Here is a 25,790-nt window from a genome sequence, read left to right as displayed (position 1 = left end):
TAGAAGGCAGTGCAGTAGTTGGATTCAGCTGTGCTCCCAGCCATGGCTGCAGTCCACTTAAGTGTTGAATCAGGCGGCAGGTACAGAGAACGTGTACAAAGTTGCCAACCGTACCTCAGCCCTACAGCAAGTGCACTGGTGTATGGTAAGTGCAGTATAGAACCTCAATTTGGCTCTTATTCAAGCAGTTACTTGCAGTCATGTGATATGGAGCCATGCATATCACCTCCTATTGCTCTTCCTTAGTTTCTGTGTTTAGGTCAGATCCCAAGTATATTACACTTCAAACGATCAGAGCTCATCAGGCTTATGTGAAGTAAGTGAGGAATAAAATAACAATCTCGGTTTCTCATCTATTGCCTTGAAAGAAAGAAAAGTAGGAAAGAAAGTGCTCCAGTGTCAAAGTTCTAGTAACATCAGACCTGACCTATTAGTTGGTAAGAAATTGATATATCTAACGATATTGATGAAATCTCCACCTTAAATGTGAAACTGATTCTGCAAAGCCTCAGTACACCCCTTTATCAAACAGCTCAGCAAGGGGCTTTAATCCCTATCCCATCATTCCATTCTACATGGAGGGATTTCCTCTATAATTTGCTGCTGCACACTCTCCATTTCTTACCCTCGTCTTCTACCCAGAGACACCATGGTGGAACATTCTGCCATCCAGCGGGGGGGGGGGGGGGCAAACGTCCCCAGTGGAAAGCCCTGTATTGGGGGCTCCTCCGTGGCACCACTGGGGAGCTGGGATGGAGAGTATTGCACAGCGCCGTGACTTCCTAAATTCATTTGAGCCATTTTACAAACACCCAGACCACATGTCTATTTTGTGGCCAGTTTTTCATATGTACGTACAATATCTGAGTTTGCAGACTCTCTTTCCTGAAGGGGCTGCTCCTCAATTGTTGGCTGCATTTTTCACCCACAGTTCTCATCTTCAGTCAACCAATATGCAGAGAGGCGAGCAAATCAGACCACCTTCTGGTCGGCCTGCCCCTGGGCCTAGCAAAAACCTCCATCCACAGGCCCAGGATGCGCAGGATCGATGGGAGGTGATGCTCCGTTTGTTTGCCTCTCTTCCAAGCCATGTGCGTGCCCAGGTAACCTTTGAACAGGATCATACCATGTTCACTGGTTCACTTCTGTGACTGGTGGACACATCATGTTTTATCGACAATGAAAAGTGGATTATCTTTTAATTCTATGCACACATTTTTAGTTTGGCTCGGCCAATTTTATTAGTGCTGTTCTCCTTGAAAGAGGAGGCCACTTGTTAGTGATTTGTTTCTCATGGTGGCATTGGGATCATGCCTGGTGCCACTCTATCAACCTAGAGAAACAGAATTCAATTTAGAAATAAAAACCATTCCCACCAGTTCAAGGGTGCAGATTGCTTGCACCCCAACAGCATGAAAGGGGTATCAGGATTGTTCTATAGTGCGCTAATCAGCTGATACCTCAGAAGAATGCAAGAAATGGCAAACATCCCTCCCAAATGCTCTGAATAACACGGGTCAGTAAATGGCCTTACAAATCACTAGCACTGCCTTTAAATAAAAAATGATGAGTAGAGAGGTGAGAACTGACTGCAGGAATCTTGTTCCATCAACAGCAGGTAAAATCTGTTCACAAATTTAAGCCACTCGTTAATAAAAGAGAACTGGGTGAGGTAACTCATTGAAATTTTCAAGACAGATCGATAGATTTTGTTTGTTAGGTAAGGGTATCAAGGAGCAATGCTGGATCAATGGAGTTGAGATACAGATCAGCCATTATCTAACTGAAAGGCAGAACAGGCTTGAAGGGCTGAATGGTCTACTTCTGTTCCTATGTAACTCCTTCCTTATCCGATGGAGTTGTCTAAGATGGACTTTTGGACCCTTGCCATTCCAAAGACCACACAAGAAGTTAGTGCGTGGGATGTGAATCAGGCAACATGTTCATTCTAAGCACACCAACAGTGAATGAGAGTGGCAATTCACCCCCAGTGTGCTAAATCATCACAGTTTATCTGCAAAAATCAGGAAAACTGACCATATTGAGAGGTCATGTTGTTAGCGACCTGTACCTTTTGAAGTATTTGAAACTCTGTTACTAGCTGATCAAACTTCTCTTTAAATCCAGAGAGGGAGCAAGAGGCCCAAAACCATGACCTTTATCTTCATATGGTTTACTTTATATACTGACTCGGTACCATACTGCGCAAAATATGTCGTCACCTGTGGCAGACAGCTACCGGCGTTAGTGAGGATGGGGAGCATATTGTCTGTAAAGACCACCGTGTTAACAAGTAACCCATTAATAGCTGGTTGAGCACATTTTTTAACATGCTGGGGTTCCATCCCAATTGCAGACAGCAGCAAAAGAAGGCATCCCTGCTCTGTGCCTGGATGATGAGGAGATAGCCAAAACCCATCCCATTTGTATTGGCTACAGACCTGGGAATGGATTGGAGGAGGAATTATGCACCCACATTCCTGATTGTTAATTCAAAGCCTATCTATCATTAGATACGATAGGTATGATCAGTAAGTTCGCTGATGATACAAAGATTGGTAGGGTGGTAAATAGCGAGGAGGATAGCCTCAGTCTGCAGGACGATATAGATGGGTTGGTCAGATGGGCGGAACAGTGGCAAATGGAATTTAACCCGGAAAAGTGCGAGGTGATGCACTTTGGAGGGACTAACAAGGCAAGGGAATACACAATGAATGGGAGGACCCTAGGCAAGACAGAGGGTCAGAGGGATCTTGGTGTGCAAGTTCACAGATCCCTGAAGGCGGCGGAACAGGTAGATAAGGTGGTAAAGAAGGCATATGGGATACTTGCCTTTATTAGCCGAGGCATAGAATATAAGAGCAAGGAGGTTATGATGGAGCTGTATAAAACACTGGTTAGGCCACAGCTGGAGTACTGTGTGCAGTTCTGGTCGCCACACTACAGGAAGGATGTGATCGCTTTGGAGAGGGTGCAGAGGAGATTCACCAGGATGTTACCAGGGCTGGAGCGCTTCAGCTATGAAGAGAGACTGGGAAGATTGGGTTTGTTTTCCTTGGAGCAGAGGAGGCTGAGGGGGGACATGATTGAGGTGTACAAAATTATGAGGGGCACAGATAGGATGGATACTAAGGAGCTTTTTCCCTTCGTTGAGGGTTCTATAACAAGGGGACATAGATTCAAGGTAAAAGGCGGGAGGTTTAGAGGGGATTTGAGAAAGAACTTTTTCACCCAGAGGGTGGTTGGAGTCTGGAACTCACTGTCTGAAAGGGTTGTGGAGGCAGGAACCCTCACAACATTCAAGAAGCATTTGGATGAGCACTTGAAATGCCATAGCATACAAGGCTACGGACCAAATGCTGGAATATGGGATTAGAGTAGACAGGGCTGATGGCCGGCGCGGACACGATGGGCCGAAGGGCCTCTATCCGTGCTGTATAACTCTATGACTCTATGACTCTAATATGAGATGAAGAATTCAGGAAGTATTCCATAGCAGCAAGACCACATCACCTATTGCAACAAAATGTGGAGTGGATTACATCATGGCATATTCGAACATATGAACATACGAATTAAGAGCAGGAGTAGGCCATTCGGCCCCTCGAGCCTGCTCTCCCATTTGATAAGATCATGGCTGATCTGATTGTAACCTCAATCCTACTTTCCCGTCTACCTACTATAACCTTTGACTCCCTTGTTAATCAGGAATGTATCTAATTCAGCCTTAAAAATATTCAATGACCCTGCCTCCACCGCTCTCTGGGGAAGGGAGTTCCACAGACTCACGACCCTCTGAGAGAAAAAATTTCTCCTCATCTCCGTCTTAAATGGGAGACCCTTTATTTTTAAACTGTGGCCCCTAGTTCTAGTCTCTCCCACAAGGGGAAACATCCTCTCAGCATCTACCCCTTCTAGTCCCCTCAGGATCTTATATGTTTCAATAAGATCACCTCTCATTTTCTAAACTCCAGTGTATACTGGCCCAACTTGTCCTCATAAGATAACCCCCTCATCCCAGGAATCAGTCTCTGAACCGCCTCCAAAGCAATTATGTCCTTTCTTAAATAAGGAGACCAAAACTGCACACAGTATTCTAGATGTGGTCTCACCAATGCCCTGTACAGCTGTAGCAAAACATTTCTACTTTTATTTTCCATTCCCCTTGCAATAAATGACAACATTCCATTTGCCTTCCTAATCACTTGCATAATCATTGTAAAAATATTTGCTGGAATCATTGGTACCCGCCCCATTGTTAAGTTAAACTGGAACACATCAGAGTCTTTAAATCATTTCGCTTTTTTTTTGTTTGATTTTATTTGCTTCCATGGAGGCAGAGAGTAACCAACCGCACTAAATCATGTGATTAGATAGGCAGTATGAAACATGGAGTGCACCATAATGCTATATTACTGGGCCCAGCTGCTCCTGTGTGCTCCAAGTAGCCCTAGGGCACACATTTTCAGTATGGTCTGTCGCTAAGCTGAGGTAGCAGTCATGCTTCATGCCATTCTGGTTGACAGAACATTTTTTTTCATAGCATTGAGTGCTTTACGCAATTGGTTTGGATATACAGAACTAATTTTAGGAAGGAACATAGGAGCAGGAGTAGGCCGTTCAGCCCCTCGAGCCTGTTCCAGCGTTCAATTAGATGATGGCTGATGTGTATCTTAACTCCATCGACCTGCCTTGGCTCCATAACCCTTAATATCCTTACCTAACAAAAAATCTATCAATCACAAGGGTACACGAGGAAGATAAGGAGGAAAAAGACTAAATCTGAAGACTTCTGCCGTTTATGTCACCTATTTTGAGTGTTATACACCATATAATTTTTGCCTTCCATCACAAAAAGACAACATATTGCATCTCTCAAAGCACTCAAATGCTTTTTATACAGTGCGTTACTCTGAAGTACAGTCACTTCGTTGAAGAGAATTCCAGAATCTTTAAAATGCAGTATTGATACTCCTAACAAAAAACTCCTGGGCTGTAGGACTCTCCACTGTACAGACAACCACCCTGACTGTTGCCTTAAGATTTATGCATCCCTCCGCATTCCAGATTACCAGCACAATATCCTCATGTATTTTTTGAAAACACTGTAAAATTCACAAAACTAGTTGTATAAGTAGAAAGCTGGTTGATAATGGGCACAATATCATAGAAACAGTAGTAGGCCATTCAGCCCCCCAAGCCTGTTCTGCCATTCAATGAGATCATGGCTAATCTGTATCCTAACTCCATCCACCCGCCTTGGCTCCATATCCCTTAATACCTTTGGCTAGCAAAAATCTATCGATCTCCGATTTGAAATTATTAATTGAGCTAGCATCTACGGCTTTTTATGGGAGTGAGTTCCACACTTCTACCACCCTTTGTCTGAAAGTTTCCTAACTTCTCTCCTGAATGGCCTGGCTCTGATGTTAAGGTTATGTCCTAGACACACCCTCCAGCAGAAAAAGTTTATGTTTCTCTCTATCTACCCTATCAATTCCTTTCAAAATCCTAAAAACCTCAATCAAATCACCCCTTAACCATCTATATTCCAGGGAATACAAGCCTAGTTTATGTAATTTCTCCTCACAATCTAACCCTTGGTTAGGCCTGCATTGTTAACACAACAAATATGATAACGGTACCAACCCTTTTCTTGTTTTGACAACAGCTTTCTGATATATTCTAAAACTTTGTGTTCAGACTCACAGAAGCAATGCTCATGAAAACCCTTTGACCTGTTGTTGCGCACTTTAACCGATGGACAGCGTCATTGTTTCTTATAGTATTTATAGAATAAATCAAGACTCATTGTTTCCTGAGTCAGAAATTGAAATTATTCTACACATTCTATATCCCACACCTTTTGTTTTGTTTTGCTTTCTTTTTAAAAGAACATCTATGTTCCAATATACAGTACCATTTAATGTAACTTTAATGCCTTCTTAAAATTGTATTCTTTTCATCTCATTATGCTAGCCAAGAGCCAGCAAATCCAAAAAGGAGATCTCAGCCTGACATCACCGGAGAAACTTACAAAACCTGAACCAAAGACTGAAACCGTGAAACCTAAAAGTTCCTCCACCACGCCTACCAGTCCAAAAACACCACCTCAAATTCTCAAGCCCAGCAATGTGGGACGTCCTAGTATTCCTCAAAAGCCTAGGCCCATCTGGAGCACAGGTGAGTTAAGAAGTTGCATCACCAATCCATGAACTGAACGATTGGGGATCCAATAGAAGTTTTGTAGAAAAAAAGGTCAGTAAATATATGGTTATTGACCCAGTGTGAATAATTGAAGGTCCATAAAAGAATTGGACCTAATGGAATGCATCCGAGAGAAATAAAGACATTGTATACAATCTGCTTTGCCTAAACTATTGTGTAGCCTTTAGAACAAGCAATATTAGAAGTTGGATAATAGCCAGTGGATTCCAATCTCCAAAAAAGGACATAAATATAGAAGGGTGAAAAAACTGTCACTGGGCCATTAATATTCCGTTGGTCGGCTCAAAGGACACAAGCTGGAATAGGTCTCCTACTCTGTCATTGGCTAATTCAGTGAGATCAGGAGAGGAGAAAGGAGGAAGAATAAAGGTTAATAATCTGTCAACAAAAAGAAGGAAGAAAAATAATTCAGCCTTCCTGCTCACCCTGTTGTATAAGTGTGTTTGATGGACCCATAATAATCATTTTCATCTCCCTCCCGCCTAACCAAGCAATTCACAGTTTATGTCTGACAGTTTATGTTCTGTACAGCATTGGCGAGAACCAAATGTAGAACTTGCACCCAAGTGCTTCCACAAAATTATATTTTAGTATTAGGAAGAACACACAGAATAACTAGTAGGACAATTCTGGATTGATGGTCACTGAACTGTAAGGAGGCATGCAGAGCTGAAAGAGATGCAGTAGTAACAGTATATTCTATTGCACTGAACCAATGGATCAGGATAATATACATGGGAAACAAAGCACTGGCTGTAACGAGGCTCAGCTCACTTACTGTAGAGCGAGATCCTGTTCAGTATTAAGTTAAGAAGCCAGGTAGAATACAAAAACACTTGTTTGTCTCTCATCAACTTCGTTTATAGCGCAAAAATAGGATCCTGCTACAGAATAAAGGTGAATTAGATATGTGTGCAGTTTGTACTCTCCTTTTACAGCTGCTTCAGCCCCCTTCTCCAACCCATTGAAAGTTGAAGATCATAACAAACTTGTACAAAGAAAATGGATAAGGCACCTGGGCTTTAGCAGAACATGTTAACAACCTTTTCTGTAAAATGATTTACTACATTACAGAATCATAAAGTCAGAATCAGAATCCAGGCAAACAAAATTGAGAGCTAAATGTTGTGAACAGGGAGGATCAAGTAATGAATCTTAATACAGGGCTTCAGTGTAATGACTGGTGATCCAACAGCCAATGGGAGTTGTAGTTCCCAATGAGTTATATGTTTATGGTTCTGTCTTTGCTAAATTCTACCTGTGTTCATTCTCCTGTACCACTTCCAGTACCAGTGTAATGTTTTGAATTATATAGTAATATAAGTAAATAAAACAACCCACGTAGGGAATGAAACAGAGTCCTCTGTCTGACCAGATACCAGAACTCAGATATACTGCTGAACTGAAGCAAAATAAACCCCTTTAATGTAATTCTTCTGAAAGAACGAAGCTTGACGGGATTCACACAAACCAGTTAGGAAACAACATTTGTATCTGCAAAGATCCAAGCCCGTTCAGCACACTTCCAGTGCATTAGCTTAAGGTAAACCAGACAGTGCAACAAATGTGTTATTTACACTGATGCGGCTGTTAGTAATTTAAATTGGTATGCTAAACTGACCTAGGTTCAAAAACGCCACCTGCTTTAATGAAAAATGAAGCCAGGCAACATTCCAAATCCATAAATGTTCAAAAGTACCTGTAGTTTTATGTCCAGAGAGAGAAGTACCAGCACAAGATAATTGCCTTTCGGCTAGTGTCAGTAGTATTACAATTTTGTCCAAATTGTTCCACGGTACAACTCTCTCTACAAGAAACTGGATTTGATAGATTACTTATAAGAACATAAGAAATAGGAGCAGGAGTAGGCCATACGGCCCCTCGAGCCTGCTCCGCCATTCAATAAGATCATGGCTGATCTTCTACCTCAACTCCACTTTCCCGCCCTATCTCCATATCCCTTGATTCCTTTAGTGTCCAAAAATCTATCGATCTCAGTCTTGAATATACTCAACAACTGAGCATCCACAGCCCTCTGGGGTAGAGAATTCCAAAGATTCACAACCCTCTGAGTGAAGAAATTCCTCCTCATCTCAGTCCTAAATGGTCAACTCCTATAGTTGGTCTCTCTCATAAGTTGGAGACATAAGAGCTTTTAAAACTCATCTTATTTACATTTATACTTGTATAGAAATATGCAATATATCTGATAATTTAGTAATTTGATAGCTTGAAACCATCAGTACTTCAACAACTAGTATAGACATTCAGGGCTCAATTTTAAAAGGTCAGCGGGAAGACTGCGGGGGTGGGGGGGGTGATTTGCAGGCGCCAAACCCGGAAGGGACGTAGGCGTGTACTTACACAACCCTAATGAGGCCGATTAAAGCCTCTTCTGGGTTTGGCGCCCAGCAGCCAGCCTGATTGACTGGCTGGCTGCCGACAGGAGTTGCACGTCCGAGGTTGGGGGGGGTGGACAAAGAGAGCAAGAGACCTCATCGGCCATTGGGAGACAGATGGGGGGGAGACAAAGATTGGGGGATGCGGGAAGACATCGGAGGGGGTGCAAGTGACGTCGGAGGGAGGTGGGTGCAGCTGACATCTTTGGAAGGTATGTTTATTTTATTTTATTACAATTTGAAATGTAGTTTTATTTAATCTGTTTTTCACCAATCCCGCCCTTCACGCCTTTCACCAGGCGTGAATCGGAAGCCATGGGAAAGCCGCCCAGGTAAGTTCAAAATCGTTTCAACTGCCCAAAAGGCAAAAAATAAACGACCTCATTGAGATATATTTGCTGCTTTAAATATCATCCTGCCGGCTTTAATTGCCGTGGGCCTTCCGGGTTCGGGAACGGCGCGCACACCCGGACGACTCTGGGTAAAATGCGGAAGTCGGCAGGTTGGAGCCGGGATTCGTTCCTGCTCCGCATTTCTCCAATTTTCTTTGTCCACCCCTGCCCCCAATGCACCCGGACTTGGCTTTTAAAATTGAGCCCCCAGCTTCATATTAATGGAAGTGTGATGTGTGTGTTGTAAACTTTCCATTTGGATTTGTGCTCTTATAGGGGGAAAGTAACTGACTAAACCCTTTGTAAATTTGACACATCATTTGTTGGAAAGGGGTGTTCATTGAGATCAATGGACACGAAGCATTAGAGTTAAGCTCAAAGCAGTGCTAATATTGTTGGGGGGAAAACAACATTAACAAAAGTCATGCCTTTGTTACTCATTATAGAGGAAAACCCAGAATCCACGTCTGGTCACTCTTCCCCCAAAGTTGCTCTGGTCCCACCTCTTCTAAGGCGAATACCATCAGATAAAGATGGACAGAGCAGCCCTCCTTTCAGTGGGCCCAGCAGCTGGTCGTCTTCACATGAAGGTAGGCTGACACCACTTAATGCAAGGCGTGGGAGGTGAATAGGATTCCTGAAGTTGGAGGGGAGGGAGGGCTGCTTAGAACGTTTTACTGAAGTGCAATTGAACAATACAGCAAACAGTTAACTCTTTAACCTGTATTAGCACCTTTGTCATCTCACCAGTATCCTAAAAGAATTAAACCAGATATTCTGCCAGTACTTCAGTAGAAGAACTCTCAGTATTGAGTTTATGGATGTTAAGGAATATGTACATGTTTAAAACGTGAAAAAAAAATCATACTTCTGCAATTTAACAAGAACCCACTAACTTGTTCTGTCTGGTACTGACTGGAGACTGGTAGGGTTCTAGTGTGTTGGGTTGAAGAGTTGTAAACTGGTGGCGTACAATAGCAATAAAGTTTGTAAAAAAGGTGATGCATTAGAAGGTTAGATATGCAAATATAATCTCCCTGCATTTACACTCAATTTTCAAATTGCCAATAATGCATATCTTTTCAGTTATTGCAATTGTATGAACTGTTACAATGTGCAAACCATCTTGTATGCATTTTACATATTCAAAACGTGTCGTTAGAATCGTCACAAAATGTCTGCTTCATCATGTGTTTCCATTTGTTTGTCTCCATAAATGAAGCAACAGTAAATTTGTAAAAGAAACAAAATCTATAATGAAACATAACTTCTGCACTAGTTCTAGTGATGTTTTGTGATCATTTAAAATCTAAATAATGAACAAGAAGCAAATTTCTATACACTTAAATGGCAAAACGACTCTAATTCAATAGTGTTGGTCAACTACAGAAATGTGTCCTCATCATTTTAAACTTTTGGAACACTATTTAAGTAGTGAGACAAGCGAGATTATTTTATGTCAACATAAAATAATCCTCCAGGGGTAGGCAGCAAGTTATTCCTTTGAGACTGGGAAAGCTTAATTGTACGACAGATGGTAAACCAGAAAGACAAGTTTTCAGTTTCCTAGACTATTAATTTTTTTAAAAATCTAATTCTGTGCATTTCAATTTATTTGTACTGTTCAATACAAGAAACAGAAAATTTGCCTTTATAAATTCTTAAATAGAAAACTTTGAGACATGCAAGAAAACTTAGTTTCTTCAGATGTATTTTGTGCTGCTCCATTATGCATTGAATGTATGTGTGAAGTAAAGATTAAAAAGTGCCCTTTTTCCCCCCGGTAGAGATATTTGGACTTGATAGTAGAGCTGACACAGAGCATGATTCTGAAATGGCAAAAAATGGAGCACGTGTCAAAAGAACATTGAGGCAATCATCAACTGGCGCAGTGAATGATGCGAGCGAGATTGAGCGCAAGAAATCACAGCCAATAACTGGTTAGAATTTTTGCCTTCCTGGAGTGGTGGTGGGGAAAATTGGCACCAGCAAATATACAATTTGTTTCGAGACATCCATACAAACTAATAACAAGTGCATATATGGAGTTAAAATAACTAAACTCTTAACTGTAGTACATAATTGTATTACTGGATCTGGTATAGTGGCATTTTCACATCGTAACCCTGGACAAGATTTGAGTTGGGCTCATGCAGAATGGATATAAAATCAAAACCAGAAAAGATGAACAAAAATTCTGAAGTGTAAACCTGTCTGATTTTAAAAATGATATACCTTCCATGGCTATTGAGTTTGTTGGTTACACTTTGGATCACCCAACAGACTGCAAGTCTGGAAGAAACTAGACTGGACTGCGACACAATGGCTTTGAGACATTTAGGCTGTCGCTTTTGACTCAAATTGCAACAAAGCAGTCCAGTTTACAAAAGCCAGTAGAACAGGATACATACCGTCCGTCCATGAGTGGCACAGACCATGAACAGACATTTTTGCTATCAGATTGCTCTAAGTTTGCCGGTGCCATTTTCGTGCTTGGAGGCAGATCTGATATCTTGTAATTGAAAGCTGTAGTATCTCGTTCCCTGTCTTGTGTTCATTTTAAATCGAGAAACCTGTGAAATTTACATAGTGGGGATTCCATTCAAACTGTGACTTCTGTTGAACTCAAATAAAATTAGCATTTTTTTAAATGTGCAGAATGATTACAGAAATTCAGAAGCTAGTTTGTTGAGTTAAATCTAAGCTTCCAAGAGGACCATGGATAGGGATGCTACAGTTGTGAGAGCTTTGCTTTGATGTTAGTCCTTTATAGTGACGGTGATGGCTTCATTTCATTTTTGGTTTCACAAAAACTTTCAGATTTCACCAAGGTATCGTATCATCCACATATACTTTGCCACTGACATTTGTGAGCCTCAATTTAAGTGTTCATTTCATTCATTTTCTTTGTGAACACCATGTGAACATATACTGTGTGCTGTATTTCCTGAATATGTTAATTCAGGCTGATTAATGAACCTGCTGCAGGATATATTTCACCGGTTTGGGAATAGAACTGTTTAATTTTCTTCCACTTTGTTATATCTGCACCTCCTCTTTGGTCTTTCCCATGTGTATAAGCCTTTCAACCCCTAACTATAATCCTTGAAACATGTAATCTCTGCGTGTAAAGAGATTGGGTAACTTTTAATGAAGGCTACAGTGAGCTTACACAATTTCTTGCTCAGAAGAGGCTAAAGTATTAATTGGTCAGTCCTTTGCAATCGTGGACAGTATTGTCCATACTAATCTATTCTATCCTTAAATTTCCAATTCTGCTCAAATTGTGCAGGTGAATTGCTGGATTTAGTTCTCTTTTTGCTGATTTTCATCCCCCTCATAGGAACAGAAGTCGGCCATTCAGCCCCTCAAGTTCCGCATTCAGTTAGATCATGGCTAATCTGTACCTCAACTCCTTTTATCCGCCTTAGCTCCATATCCCTTGGGACCCTTACCTAACAAAAACTCATCTTCTGAATTCAATGATTCCTTGCTCGGTTACGGTTCCACAGGAACTAGGCAACTTCTGATACCTTTGCCCAGGTGGCTGTATTCATGTGTGAGCCTTCACTATGGTCTAGGGAGGGCATCACATCCATTCCTCACTCGACGTCCACACATTCAAGCGGCCAGCCAGGTTCACTGGGTAGTGTTCTAGAGCAAGAACCCTGGCTGATTTCCTCCTACCTACCTCAGGACACTGAGACCAACGGTAGCATGCCCACTGACTCTGTAACAAAGACCAGCTGACTCAGGGCAAACTGGAGTTCTGGTCTGTATGGTTTAGCTGCTAATTGGGTAAACTCACCCGAGTCTTCCGGAAAGCCAATTGCCATAACTTTGAATGATTTGTTTTGAAACTTAAGATTGATATAAAAGTAAACGTAAAAGCCTGGTTTGAAGAAGTTGCTGATGCTTCTCCAAAATAAGATTTTTTAAAAAAAAATAATTTTAATACTTATTTGTTCAACCTCCACATACAAGTAGATATTGGCAGGAGGGTAACCACTTACAGAAGGTGAAATGTAAGAAATGCAGTCAGGTAACGTTCTCTGTTCTGCTGTTTACAAAGTTTCAATCTAGACCATACCATCTGTTCTTTTTCTCCCATTGCTGCCAGCAATGTCCTCAGTTGATTGTTTCATTAGAAGTTGGTCAGAATTCTGTTTATAACCTCTGGGTTCTTCCTGGAGTCTTTGACAATCTATAGAACTCCTTTTTTTGCACATATATTTTCTGAAGTCACTATGCAATTTTCTCACAGGATATGTACAGGAGAATGTATTGACTGATTTGGATTGTTGATGTGGTTCTGCATACTCAGAACAGTCGGCCATGGGAGGGCGGCAGGATAATTTAGTGACAGAACCTGGGATTCGGCTGAGAGTGTCGAAGGTTCAGTCTGCGTAGCAGAGTAATCTTGCAGAGATGGCTCCTTCCCCTTTTTGGTGCTTTGAAAAGAGACTGTTAGCTTGTAGCCACAGTCCAGATTGGCTCATACTTCCCTCCTTGAGGCTTGTCCTGGATATGTGGAAGGTGAGCCTCAATCATATAGGTTTCTAGGAAATGCCTCAAAGTGCTTGGTAGATATTTCATCCACATGTTTATTTTGAGTGAAATACAAGCCGCAGCTAACAGAGAATTGCTCTGGCCTACATGTTATAGTGGGTAGGCCCAATAGGCATAGGCTAGTTCTGCAAGAACTGTGGGACTATGAGTATAAATGTGTATAACATGTATCTTTCTGAATGCAAGTGTCTCCAACAATTGGAGTGCAATTTGTGAATCATCTGTGGTGTGCAATATGCTGAATGTATAAACCTTGTTTTGATGCATGTGGTAGTTGTGAGTGTCTGCCTCCATGTCTTTCTCTGTTCCTCCTTTGCTATTTGGTGGCCTGGGATTGTTAGCTTATAGTCACAGACCAGATTGACACTTGCGTTCCCAGGCCCCCTTTGGACTTTGTGTCTTTTAATCTGGAGACAAACGCAGTACACAGGTTGGAGATGTGTTTTGAAAGTGTTTGTCAGGCACTGGAGGTACAGCTCCAGGGCTGTCAGTTTATGGTCAAGCATTTGGGATATTGGCCCAGTCAGGGATACTCTTTGTCCACTCCTCTTTGGCTTCTGGCGGAAACCTTAGACATTCTCAGTACAGGTTAGGAGACTGAGCATAAGAGATCACTGTATGATAATGAAAGCATCTAAGTTGTGTAACTTACCACTCCACCTCATTGCCCAACATTTTCCAAATATCAAGGAGCTCGTCTCGCTCTTAAAATACAAATTTAACTGTACCAAAATCAAAGGCATGTCTATCAAACAGGACTTTCCACATACATCCACAGAATCCACCTCTTTGCACGGTCAGTAATTAGCTTCAAACACATAGGCATAATATTAACTATCACACTCAATGACTTGTACAAAAGAAACTTTTCTCCACTCCCACCTTATCCCAGACCAGTAATATATAGGGCATTGAAAAGATGGAAGAACCTGTCCAAATCACTCTTGGGAAAAACCAAGCATAACAAAAATGAATATATTTCCCTGCGTACTCCTCCATGTTCCAGTTACCGAGAGTTAAGGTTGTTGCCTAACAATTCCAAGATCTCAGCAGACCCTTTTCCAAGTTCCTCTGGGCAATTGAGAGAAATTGAGTACATCTCAAACACATCTCAACTCCCCAAGCATGATAGAAGGTGCAACTTTCCCAATTTCACTAGGGATTCCTACTCTGGCCTTGAATCTGGCCTTCCCTCCGAACATTGGACCAGGCATGGAGGCCGAGACCTCCCAGTTAATTCCCCTAACACAACCTGCCCTTTGTAGATCACGGTACTAGCAACACACGCAACCTCAAAAGAGGCTTGTATCACCCTGAAAATCTCTCTGTTCTCTTTCCAATCTGGTTCACTAGGGAATTCCTAGTTGCGTTAACCATAGGTGGGTTCCGGACCTGACACAAGGCTGGGCCAATTCTTGCACAGAGACAAATTATACTCTTCTAAGAAATTGGAACTCATGCAGCACACCCTGTGTGCAAATGTAACGTATCCTCTGGGACTTGGCTACGCTCCAAAATCTCTGACATAGAGCAGTCTTTGGGTTTTATATTTTGCTTTCAAAACTTTGATTCAGTCTCTCACCAATGCCAGCTCGCTGTTTCAGCATCTTTTTTTATTCGTTCATGGGATGTGGGTGTCGCTGGCAAGGACAGCATTTATTGCCCATCCCTAATTGCCCTTGAGAAGGTGGTGGTGAGCCACCGCCTTGAACCGCTGCAGTCCGTGTGGTGAAGGTTCTCCCACAGTGCTGTTAGGTGGGGAGTTCCAGGATTTTGACCCAGCGACGATGAAGGAACGGCGATATATTTCCTAGTCGGGATGGTGTGTGACTTGGAGGGGAACGTGCAGATGGTGTTGTTCCCATGTGCCTCCTGCCCTTGTCCTTCTAGGTGGTAGAGGTCGTGGGTTTGGGAGGTGCTGTCGAAGAAGCCTTGGCAAGTTGCTGCAGTGCAGTGTGGATCTGCATTGAGTACCATGGCTCCTTTATAAGTAATTAATTTAATGACACCTAACTATGTTGTCTTCCATTGTCACATGACTTAAGTGTGAAACCTGCTTCAAACTCAGCACAAGGATTTTACATGGCAGACCCATACAAAGATGTAGAAGCTCCTTTCCTCCAGGTGCAGACACCTCTGTGCACTCCTGCATTCTGAAGTCAGACACAAAATCAAATGTTAGCATGCAAAGTTTCCTAGGAGCAGCCTGCAAAGTTGCAGTAATCACTAATAATGTTGCTGCCCTCCAGGAAAGCTTCGACTCTGATGACTTACACCACCAAGTAAAAATGTTGAGGCAAATTTTCCTGATCTTGGGACTACTGAGTTACCTGGCTGCAGTGAATACAGTGATAATTGGGCAGGGAGGAGCACATTCCTGTTATGGAGCCAGCCTGATTTTTCTGTCAATTTAAAATCCAATAGCCCCAGGAACAGGAAAATCTGCTCTGTTTTGTCTACCATTTCAACCCACAAGTGTGTTACCAGCAATTCTATTCATCCTGCAAATGCTGCTGGATGAGAGGCTTGCTTCAAGCTGTCTAAGAACATGCCTTGCTGCTGTATTTGCCTTTCATCTCTGGTGAGCACAGTGGTAAGGTTGCAAATTATTGTCAAAACCACTTTGAACCCATGGCTTGCAGTGATTATTTTCGCTTTTACGATTATTACTTCACTGGCTTGCATACGAGCATGAAGAATTAGTGAACTATACTTGTTAGTAAACCCACCATATTTTGTTGAGGACATGAATATGGGAGTTCCTTCGCTCCATCCTTCTTTTTCTGTCTATGATAGGCAAATTGAAAACAATCTGGGGAAATCCTAGTGGCAACATTTTATCTACCAACTTCCGTTTCTTCCATCTCCCAGAAGGTTATGCGTACTGGTGGGACAAAGGACCATCATTAATCCAGACAATTGTTCATTGACTTATGAAACAAAATGTTGGAAACCCATTACTAAACAGCATTTAGCAAAATAGATTACTAAACAGCATTTAGCAAAATAGATGTGGAATGCATCCCCTTTTGTTACTGCTTGGCAGGCTAAGACCTACCAACAAAATTAAGAGCCACTCAGCTCATGCACTGGCGAATACTTAAGCCAACTTACAAGACACCTCTTGAAGTTAGTTCCAAATCAGCAACGTGGCCCATTTTATGTGCTTTCACCAGGCATTATTGTCTTAATTTTAACAGATGAAGATGATGAACACTTTGCTGCTGTGCCCTCGTCCATCCTAAGGATGTCCATCCTCATCCACCACCACATTTTGTATTAAAGAACTTGCATTTCTATAGCACCTTTCACATCCTCAGGATGTCCCAGAGCACTTCAAACCAATGAATTGCCTTTTTAAGTGTAGTCACTGTCGTTTTGCAGACAAATGCAGCCGCCAAATTGTGCACAGTAAGGTCCCACAAACAACAAATGAGATAAATGACTAGTTAATGGCCCCAAATTTCCTTGGGGCCTGGAGCACATTCCCAGCGTAAATCAATCTGAAGTTCAGGAGAGGGCGTGGAAAATTGGGCAGGACCCATAAACGCCAGGTCTCCACCCAGAAGAGCAGGCGAAAAATTTTCCACTGGTGCCTAGTCCCATATCCTCCATTCTAACCTCGCTCCTTCCTCTTAATCCCCCCACCCCGAACACAAAGGGGGCACCCAAGTTGCACTCATACTGGTATAGGTGCCCTGCAGTAATATTTAACTTGACTGACTCCTGATGCTCCGGCAGGATGAGGAGTGGAGCTCAGCAGCAGAGCAAGATTCCTGCTACACTGCACTTAAGGCGGTGGAGCAGGTCTGAAGGTTTTCATCTCCATTCTGTTTTTGGTGGAGATGGTGAAGGGAAGAATGTTGACCAGTACATTGGGAGAACTCCCTGCTCTTCTTTGAATATGGGATCGTTTATATCCATCCGAACAGGCACACAGGGTTTGCTTGGTTTAAGAGCTCATCGAAAAGACTTCGCTTCTGACGTCGCAGCACTCCTTCAGTTCTATACTGAAGTGTCAGCCTAAATTATCTGTTCAAGTGCGAGAATAGAGCTTTAAGCACAACCATCTGACTCCCCCAGTGGATGCCTAACTGAAGGTGGAGGCTGAACTTTAGCCAAAGAAAAAGAAAGACTCAATGTATAACAAGTAATCTGCCATTTCCAGCAGCAGCTGATGATGGTGGGTTGAAAAGGCCAACAGAAATAATCAGTTTCAACTCGAAATCAGAATCCCATGAACTTGGTGTCCTGAAAAAAAAGTTAAAAGTAGAGAATGAAGTTTAATATACTCGAATGAATTGCAGTGTTCTAAAAGATCATTTGGAGGTGCTTCAGATGAGACGTTCAACCTAAATGTTTTGTTAGTTAAGGGTATCAAGGGATATGGAGGTACGGTGAGCAAATAGAGTTGAGGTACAGATCAGCTATGGTCTAATTGAATGGCGGAACAGACTCGAGGGGCTGAATGGTCTGCCCCTGTTCCTATGTTCCGAAATGATTTAATGTTCCAGCAGAGGTGGAAACCAAACAGTGCTTGAATTTGTTTGAGTTCTGTTATAATTCATAGAACAGTTCGAGTGAAGATGAGCCACATTCTACTGAGTACAATACTTAGCCTGCTTTTTATTTCTTCAAGTGTACATGAATGGTTTTTGCTTGGAATTCATAAACTCATCCATTTATTAAAACAGAGGTACCATACACAAGTGCAGATTGCATACAAACTTAGTGGTCCAAGAAATGTACTTTTCTCTTTTAAGATGGTGTAGTTGCACCAAGTATTTTGTGTGTTTTATATATTGCTTTAAATTTTTTAATGCCATCAAGTATTCTGAATATCCTTTCTTTTTGGCACTAATTCATTCAAATCTGCTTTTTCTTTAACGTTTTATTTTTGGATTTTTTTTTAAATTGCAAAGCAGAAGCTACAGCATGTTGGGGGCCCAACCAAAAAAAACAAACTAAAATAAAATTAAACATGATTGACATCCAAAATACAGCAGAAAAGCAATATTACAACAATAACAAGCTTCCATACAAGTCAATAGCAAACACTTGAGACAAGATTAAGCCAATTAATGGTCATTTCAAAAATTAAGACGAGAGGTATCGTCTTGAGTGTATCGACGAGGGCTAAGCTGAGGGGAACCACGAAAGGCCTTTTCAGGCCCAGTATTGGAGTTAATTTAGACCAGGACAGCAAATCATGGTATTTACATCAGAAAAGATCTTGGCATGATTTGTAGAGCTCCAGAGGATTAGTAGAACAAAAGGAAATGAGTATTTGGGGGAGACAAGTGGAAAGCACTGCAGGAAAATGGAGCAGAGAGGCCTACCACTGCTTGAATCTGTGCATTCCTCCTTCGTCTTTGGGTCTCTTCTGGCCTTTTTAAATTATCCCGCCTCTTCAGGTGCTGCAGCGATGGTCTTGCTGCAGCACTACCAGAACTTTCTCGGTGCCATTGCCGGGCTCCCGCTTGCTGGTGGGGGTCCCACTGGGAGCTTGCTGTACGTGCATAATGATTCCTTACCCAAGAAACTGGGCCACGCTCCTGGTGGGGTGAAATAGGAGCAAGGAATGAGACCGTTTGGTGGAGTGCTCAATATGTCCTAAGAAATCAGTCACTGGCCTATATGTTCATAAAATAGAAACATGAGATGCTGAAAATACACAGCAGATCCATCAGCATTTGAACAAAAAAAGGACCTAGGTTAGCATTTTGGGGATAGACCCTTCATCCAGGAACTCCCATCAGAATGAATGTTTCTACCCAAAATGTTAACCTGTTGTTTCTTGTTTCACATGCTTTGTGTTTCCAGCATTTGCAGTTTTTTTCATCCTTTATTCATGAGAGGGTGAATGTATTATTTGGATGGACATTGCTTAAATTTTCATTGTTCCCTGACTAGAAATACCTTATGTGTTTTTATTTGTTTGTTATTCTTAACATATTCTTACTGCAATTTATATGTGAGGTGAGAGAATTAACTTTCATTATGAGCTTACCAGCACCCTCTGCCATCCATAGGAGACAAGTTCACACCGTGACACGTTATCATCTCCTAGTCTTGCGAGCCTATTGCAGGGAAGCCGCAAGTGGAAGTCAGGTAGTTCTCCACAGGAGGGGACGTTGATAGAAATGTCATCTGAAGCTGCTGTCGCACTCCACCTACTGTCTAGTTGAGAGTGGCAGTGACTTGGGAGCACATCCCCGACCCAGCCCTTCTGCTGGGGAATGGTCTGTTTACAATTGAGAACCTAAGGAGAGAAAAATCAAATGTTTTATTAAATATTCGAATTATTTTTGGCCATTGTAATCCACGAGTGAACCAATTGTTACAGATCAACAAAGCGAATTATCAGCTTCCAGAGCTCTCCCCATCAAGTTAGAAAGCGTCTCCGATTCATGACGTTTGGCTCTCGGGTTTTCAAATAGCTTAGCAGTTTTTTTTTTACCAAGTACATTTCTCCAGACATACAATCATTAGGATCAAGCTGGTTTGTATGCCTTGTAGACTGAATGATCATAGCACAGTTACAGGTTAGAAGTCTGACTCTTTGGTGATGGGTTGGCCGTCCAGCTTTTGAACTTCAACCACTGAATAATGTTTTTATTTTTGCATTGCACAAGGGTAAATTTCAAAATGTCAATTGCTTCCGGACAAGGTTTTCTAACCACCTCTGCCTTCTAGACTAAGTTTCAATATATACCCCATTCTTCTGAACGTGTTCTCATGAACTAATACTGACTCCATGTACCACTTGTGTCTTCATATTGTTTTACCTTGTTTGATGTGTTTTAAAGTAATCCTTTCTTCTTCGTTGTGATTAAAAATCAACCAGTACGCCAAAGTTCTGTGACGGAAGCAAGTTCCAGGCAAAGCCCGCACTCCGAAGAAAGCAAACCAGGCCGATTTTCTGAGGATCAAGAGTTGCGAACGAAGGAGAAGATGTCCAAGGGAGAGCGGCAACATTCGAAAACGGAGGGGAAGAACGGCAGCAAGTCCAGCGATTCTGGAGAGGAAGGAGACAAAGACTACATATTTGTATAGAGGCTTTGGGGTAGAGAGGTTGCACAGCACAAGAGCACACAGTAATACAAGCAATCAGGGTGTAAAGACGATCTGAGATGTTTCTATTCACCAGCCAACCATCAAATTAATACTTTTTTTTAAACTTGAAAATGACCCCTGGATTCCTGGCTTAACTAAACTAAACAATCATTTTGTTTCTTAACTTGATTCTACTTTAAATGATTGTTTATTACATTTATTTACTGCATACATGATTTTTTTTCTTCCCTGTGATTGCTAGTTCTACCCTTCATCCCTCTCCCCTGCTCCCCACCTCAGACAAAAGTTAACATTCCTTTTTTTAAACTTTGCTACCATCCCTGCAAATGCCAGTAATTTTTTTCATGTACTTGAATTTTGTAAAGCAGCTGTGAGGAATACATGCCTTGTACAGGGAAATTGTAAACCGAGCAACCGAACTGGAAATCTTTTTAGCATCAGCTTCTGTACGATGTGCAGCAAGTTTACAGATGTACTGCTGTGTGCTTATATGTGTCAAATGTGCACGCGAGATATAATCCTGTATGCAATTGAGCAGAATAACGATACTAACTGAGCACACTAATGAAATAAATTTGTATAATTTATTATAAATAAAAGGGGAGCTTGGATAAGGGTTTGTAATCCTCTAGTGGGGCATCCTTTGCCCTCCAGATGTACAGATACTCTACTTCAGATTGTTAAATCAGTTTTCATAAACATTGCCATAAGCACAATGAGCACATATGTGGGGATGGTGGGTACATCATGTGGGGTGTAACTTTTAGCGGTTCATGTTAATGGACTGTTGGAACAGGGAAGTTTATTTTTATTTTAATCATTAGGCTAGCTGATGATCTGTTTATCTACCCACTTTTACATCTGAAATGATTTAATCATTATGCCTTTCAGAGGCATATATTGCTCGCTGTAGCTTAGTTCCAGTGTAGAGGGGATTTCTTTGTGTATATATTTGTACCAGTAAAGAGAATGATTCTACAGTTTTGTTGCCATTGCATTAATATTCTCAGTCACAGTTCACCACCACATGTGCTGGTTTTGCCCTTGTACTGTGATGAAGGTGGCTATGGACATAGCATTCAATCACAACGATCAAAATACACTGAAGGTAATTAGAGTGTGAGCAACAAGGTAGTAGTTTGTTTATTTTGAGACTAAAATTGAAAAATTACTTGTGAATAACTTGCTGTGTGTATATATGATTTTATCCTTCAAATTTGCACTAGGTCATCCATATGCATTATGGTTTTGGGTAATTTTGCATCATTTTACCACTAAATGGCCTGACAACAATCCTGCCTTTCTTATAATCTAAAATCTACATGTTTTCACCTTGCAGAACGTGGATCCAAAGGGTAACAATGATTCCAGTTTGGGTAACTTGAACGTTGGAATTTACATGAGATTTACACTCCGTCTTCAGTTAAACAGATAGATTGCACAATAACCACTGATTCAAAAGGCTAAAACTAATCATATTTGTTACTAAAATCAGAGAGGTGAAGAGAATTAGACTAATAGTTTACAAGAGAACTGAGATTTCTAACATACCAAAAATGTTTACAGCACAAGAAGGCCACGTGGCTCACTGTGCTGGGTCTTCACTTGAGCAATCCAAACATCATTCCACTACCATGCTCTCTCCCCATAGCCCTGTATCATTAGCTGCTTCAAATGTTTGTCTACTTTTCTCTTAAAAGGTGCAATGATTGCTGCTGCTACAACTCCCTGTAGCAAAGCATTCCATGATCTTAACAACTCTCTGCAAATAAATAGGTAAACAAATAAGTAAATCTGAACCATACAGTTCATCAGAGCTCTCAGCCCTTCTCCTGAAGTCTCTTGGAATAGAATAGTCCACATTGCTGTCATGCTGGAGAATAGTCCACATTGCTGTCCTGCTGGAGAATAGTCCACATTGCTGTCCTGCTGGAGAATAGTCCACATTGCTGTCCTGCTGGAGAATAGTCCACATTGCTGTCCTGCTGGAGAATAGTCCACATTGCTGTCCTGCTGGAGAATAGTCCACATTGCTGTCCTGCTGGATAACAGTCCAGAGTTCTCAATGACATCAGGATGTTAGTTTTGAGCTGTATTTCTTGAGGAGAGACTTTGGCCCCTGTACACCATGTAAAAGTTCATACGATTCCTTATTCTGAACAATCTTCGGAATACAGCAAAATCTCAAGAAGCTGCAAAACAAAAAGGGACAGGCTATAACCTGCTTTTTTGCTAAGAGAGATCAAATGATTTTTCAGAAACTGGTTGCATTCTTGAATTGTCATTTCATTGATTAACCAGACAAAACCCATACAAAAAATATGAAATTTGCATAATTATATATCATGAATTTTTTTAAATCTTAAAAATACAAGATTGCACCCTTGACAGTGGTGACAGACTAAGTTGGTTTGGAACATACCATCTGACCAATTCATGCATACCAGCCAACCACTGAAACAAAGCAATGATGAAAACGTATTTATGTTTAATGTACAATTATGATGAAATTCACTCAACCATTCCTGACACTGAATACCGGGAACCCAATTTACAGAATCCCATCCTGTTAACACTTGTAAAACCTAGGAGCTGGTATTTATTTACACTTTAGACTAATTGAACTAAATTCTCAAGAACAAACTATCACCCCCCGCCTTTGAGGTGAAAGAACTGTTATCATTTTTACTCTTTATTTTGAAAGAAATCTGGTGAATTTTTAAAACATCAAAAATAAAAGAACTGTTAGCTACTTTATCAATTTTTTTAACATTATGTATATAGTAGATTTAACATGGTATTGCCCATGACTGCAGTCAGGATTACAGTTGTGGTGCTTAGCATAGTCGCATTCCAATCTAGGGAATGGTGCACTGGGTGGAAAGATGCTAGGGAGCAGAGAGCAGCAGTAAAACAGATGTATTTTAATATATATATAGTTATATAGTCTGTGTATGCTTGTATCATAAACAGAAATAAACTGTTACAGTTGGTATGGTTTATGAAATGAAATATCGAAGCAAACTAAAAATACTTTTTTCCTAAAATTCCTTTACAACAAATTAATCATTGAATGCAGACCAATGCCATTGCACTTTTGCTGTTACAAATTCATTATATCGGCTCAAATCCACAACTTTTGTAAATATATTTTATTCAGACAGAAGTTGAAGAACAACTTTAGCACCGATATTCCACACAGATCCATAACTGCTAACGTTATCACCACGAGGAGATGTTTACATTTACCATAAACATTTCTCACTGTACAATGGAAAAACCATATTGAAATTTCATAGTTTGTACAGCCAGTTGCCCTCTGGACCAGTGCAGCATTTATTGGAACAAAGAGAGGATAAGATAGGTAAGTTATGCGCAATTTTGATGATTTTGTTGTGAATTACATTTTTTTATGTGTTATATTAGCATTTTCTCAGCAATACATCCAAATACTCAATTTGCTTTTGCTCTAGCTTTGCAGCACTGGTTTGTAAATCTTGAGAGAGTTATATCTATAACACCTACTTATTTTTCCTGCTCAGTATATATACCTGAACTAAAGACTGTTGAGTGGGGAAAAAAATCTAGGTTTTATAGTAGATGAATATATAGGTTATTTACCTATATGTGCTTAATTTTTATCCCTTACCAGTTTTACACAGCAAGATGGTATGCAAGATGTACCAGTTGAAGTTAGATATCTATTATTTAGCAGTGCTGGGTAAGGTGAGTGGATTTTATTACACACTCTTTTTGTTCTTGGGATGTGGGTGACACTGTCAAAGCAGCATTGATTGCCAATTCGTAGTTGCCCTGAGAAGGTGGTGGTTGGCTGCCTTGAACCACGACTGTCCTTATGGCGATGGTGCTCCAACAATTTGTTAGGTAGGCAATTCCAGGATTTTGACCCTTGTCCTTCTCAGTAATAGAACTTGCGTGACTGGGAAGAGCCACTAAAGTAATGTTGGTAAAGTTGCTGCAATGCATCCTGTAGATAGTACATACTGCAGCCACGGTGTGCTGATAATGTAGGGGATTATCATCGAGTCCAATGACAGGGGAGCCGATCAAGCAGACTACTCTACCCTGGATGGTATCAAGTTTCTTGAGTATTGTTGTGGTACTTGCACCCATCTAGGTGAATGATTCCATCAGACTCCTGATGGGCAGGATGATGCCAGTGTCATAGCTGCACTGGAATAGCTTGGCTGGGGTGGGGGGGATGTTGCCTAGTTCAGGTGCACAGGTCTTTAGCACTACAGATACGATATTGTCCGGGTCCACAGTCTTCACTGTGTCTAGTGCATTCGAAGCAGTCCTGGGATTGTATAGCACTGGTGTGGGGGTCCTGGAGTTTAGCAGCACTGCAGTGGGATTGCTTAACTTTGGCAGCGTTGGGGGGATCCCTTGGTCTGGCACCAAATTTAAGCATTCTGGGGATAACAGCACTTGCCTGCAGGTTTGTGTTGGGTGAAAAGTAGATTATAAGACACTGCCTCTAAGCCCTCCTTAACTTTACATTTTAAATTATTTATGCAGCATTTTTGTCCCATTGGTGAAAACATAAAAGGGAGAAGAATTTAAGTTGAAACTGTGGAGCATGCTCACAAGAATTCTACCATTCCAGTTTCTGGACTCCAATGTGGCCAACATTTAAATGAGGCACTTTCTATCTTTACCATGAAAAATAAAGAATATTCAAGTTAAGTGCTTTGAAATGCCCCATCAGAAAATTTGATATCTACAAGTATTTAAAATGTTAAAGTACATATTTTAGTTCGGCAGGCTGCAGAGATAACCCAACTCTTGTTCTTTGACTAGTACAATCAGAAGCCGCATAGTCCCGTGAGGATATCAGTGTGTACCTTCTAAAGAATCATCAGATTCAGGCAGGCTTCGCAGTCTCTACAAGTTCATGCCTAGAATGACTGCACGTGCAGTGCTAGCACTTAAGCTGCACTTCTTTATTTTACCAGGAAAGGATAGCTACTGCAGCTCCATCTTGACATTCTGTATTGGTCCAAAATAATTGCACAGAATTCCAGCAACAAAGCTTCTATCCCTGCAACTTCCTCCCAGACAGTAATGCCACCTAGGATTCTATTCCTCGGATTGGCAGAGCATG

General features: G+C 41.3%; 1 protein-coding gene across 3 annotated transcripts in view; it reads left to right on the top strand.

Annotated features, from left to right (window-relative positions):
• The window catches only part of LOC137336684 (F-actin-uncapping protein LRRC16A-like), a 371,070-nt gene extending 347,412 nt beyond the window's left edge, over positions 1-23,658 (top strand). For 2 of the 3 annotated variants that reach the window (XM_068001680.1, XM_068001678.1), the window contains 4 exons: positions 5,980-6,183; positions 9,466-9,609; positions 10,807-10,959; positions 20,436-23,658. In XM_068001680.1, the coding sequence (XP_067857781.1) occupies positions 5,980-6,183; positions 9,466-9,609; positions 10,807-10,959; positions 20,436-20,644 (710 nt within the window). In that variant the 3' untranslated portion in view covers positions 20,645-23,658. The remainder of the gene's footprint in view (positions 1-5,979; positions 6,184-9,465; positions 9,610-10,806; positions 10,960-20,435) is intronic. The other variant, XM_068001681.1, reaches the window with a different exon arrangement.
• Positions 23,659-25,790: the final 2,132 nt, after the last annotated feature.

This window comes from Heptranchias perlo, chromosome 2 (genome assembly GCF_035084215.1).
Source record: "Heptranchias perlo isolate sHepPer1 chromosome 2, sHepPer1.hap1, whole genome shotgun sequence".
Lineage (NCBI taxonomy): Eukaryota > Metazoa > Chordata > Chondrichthyes > Hexanchiformes > Hexanchidae > Heptranchias > Heptranchias perlo.
This window is presented reverse-complemented; position numbering and strand designations above follow the sequence as displayed.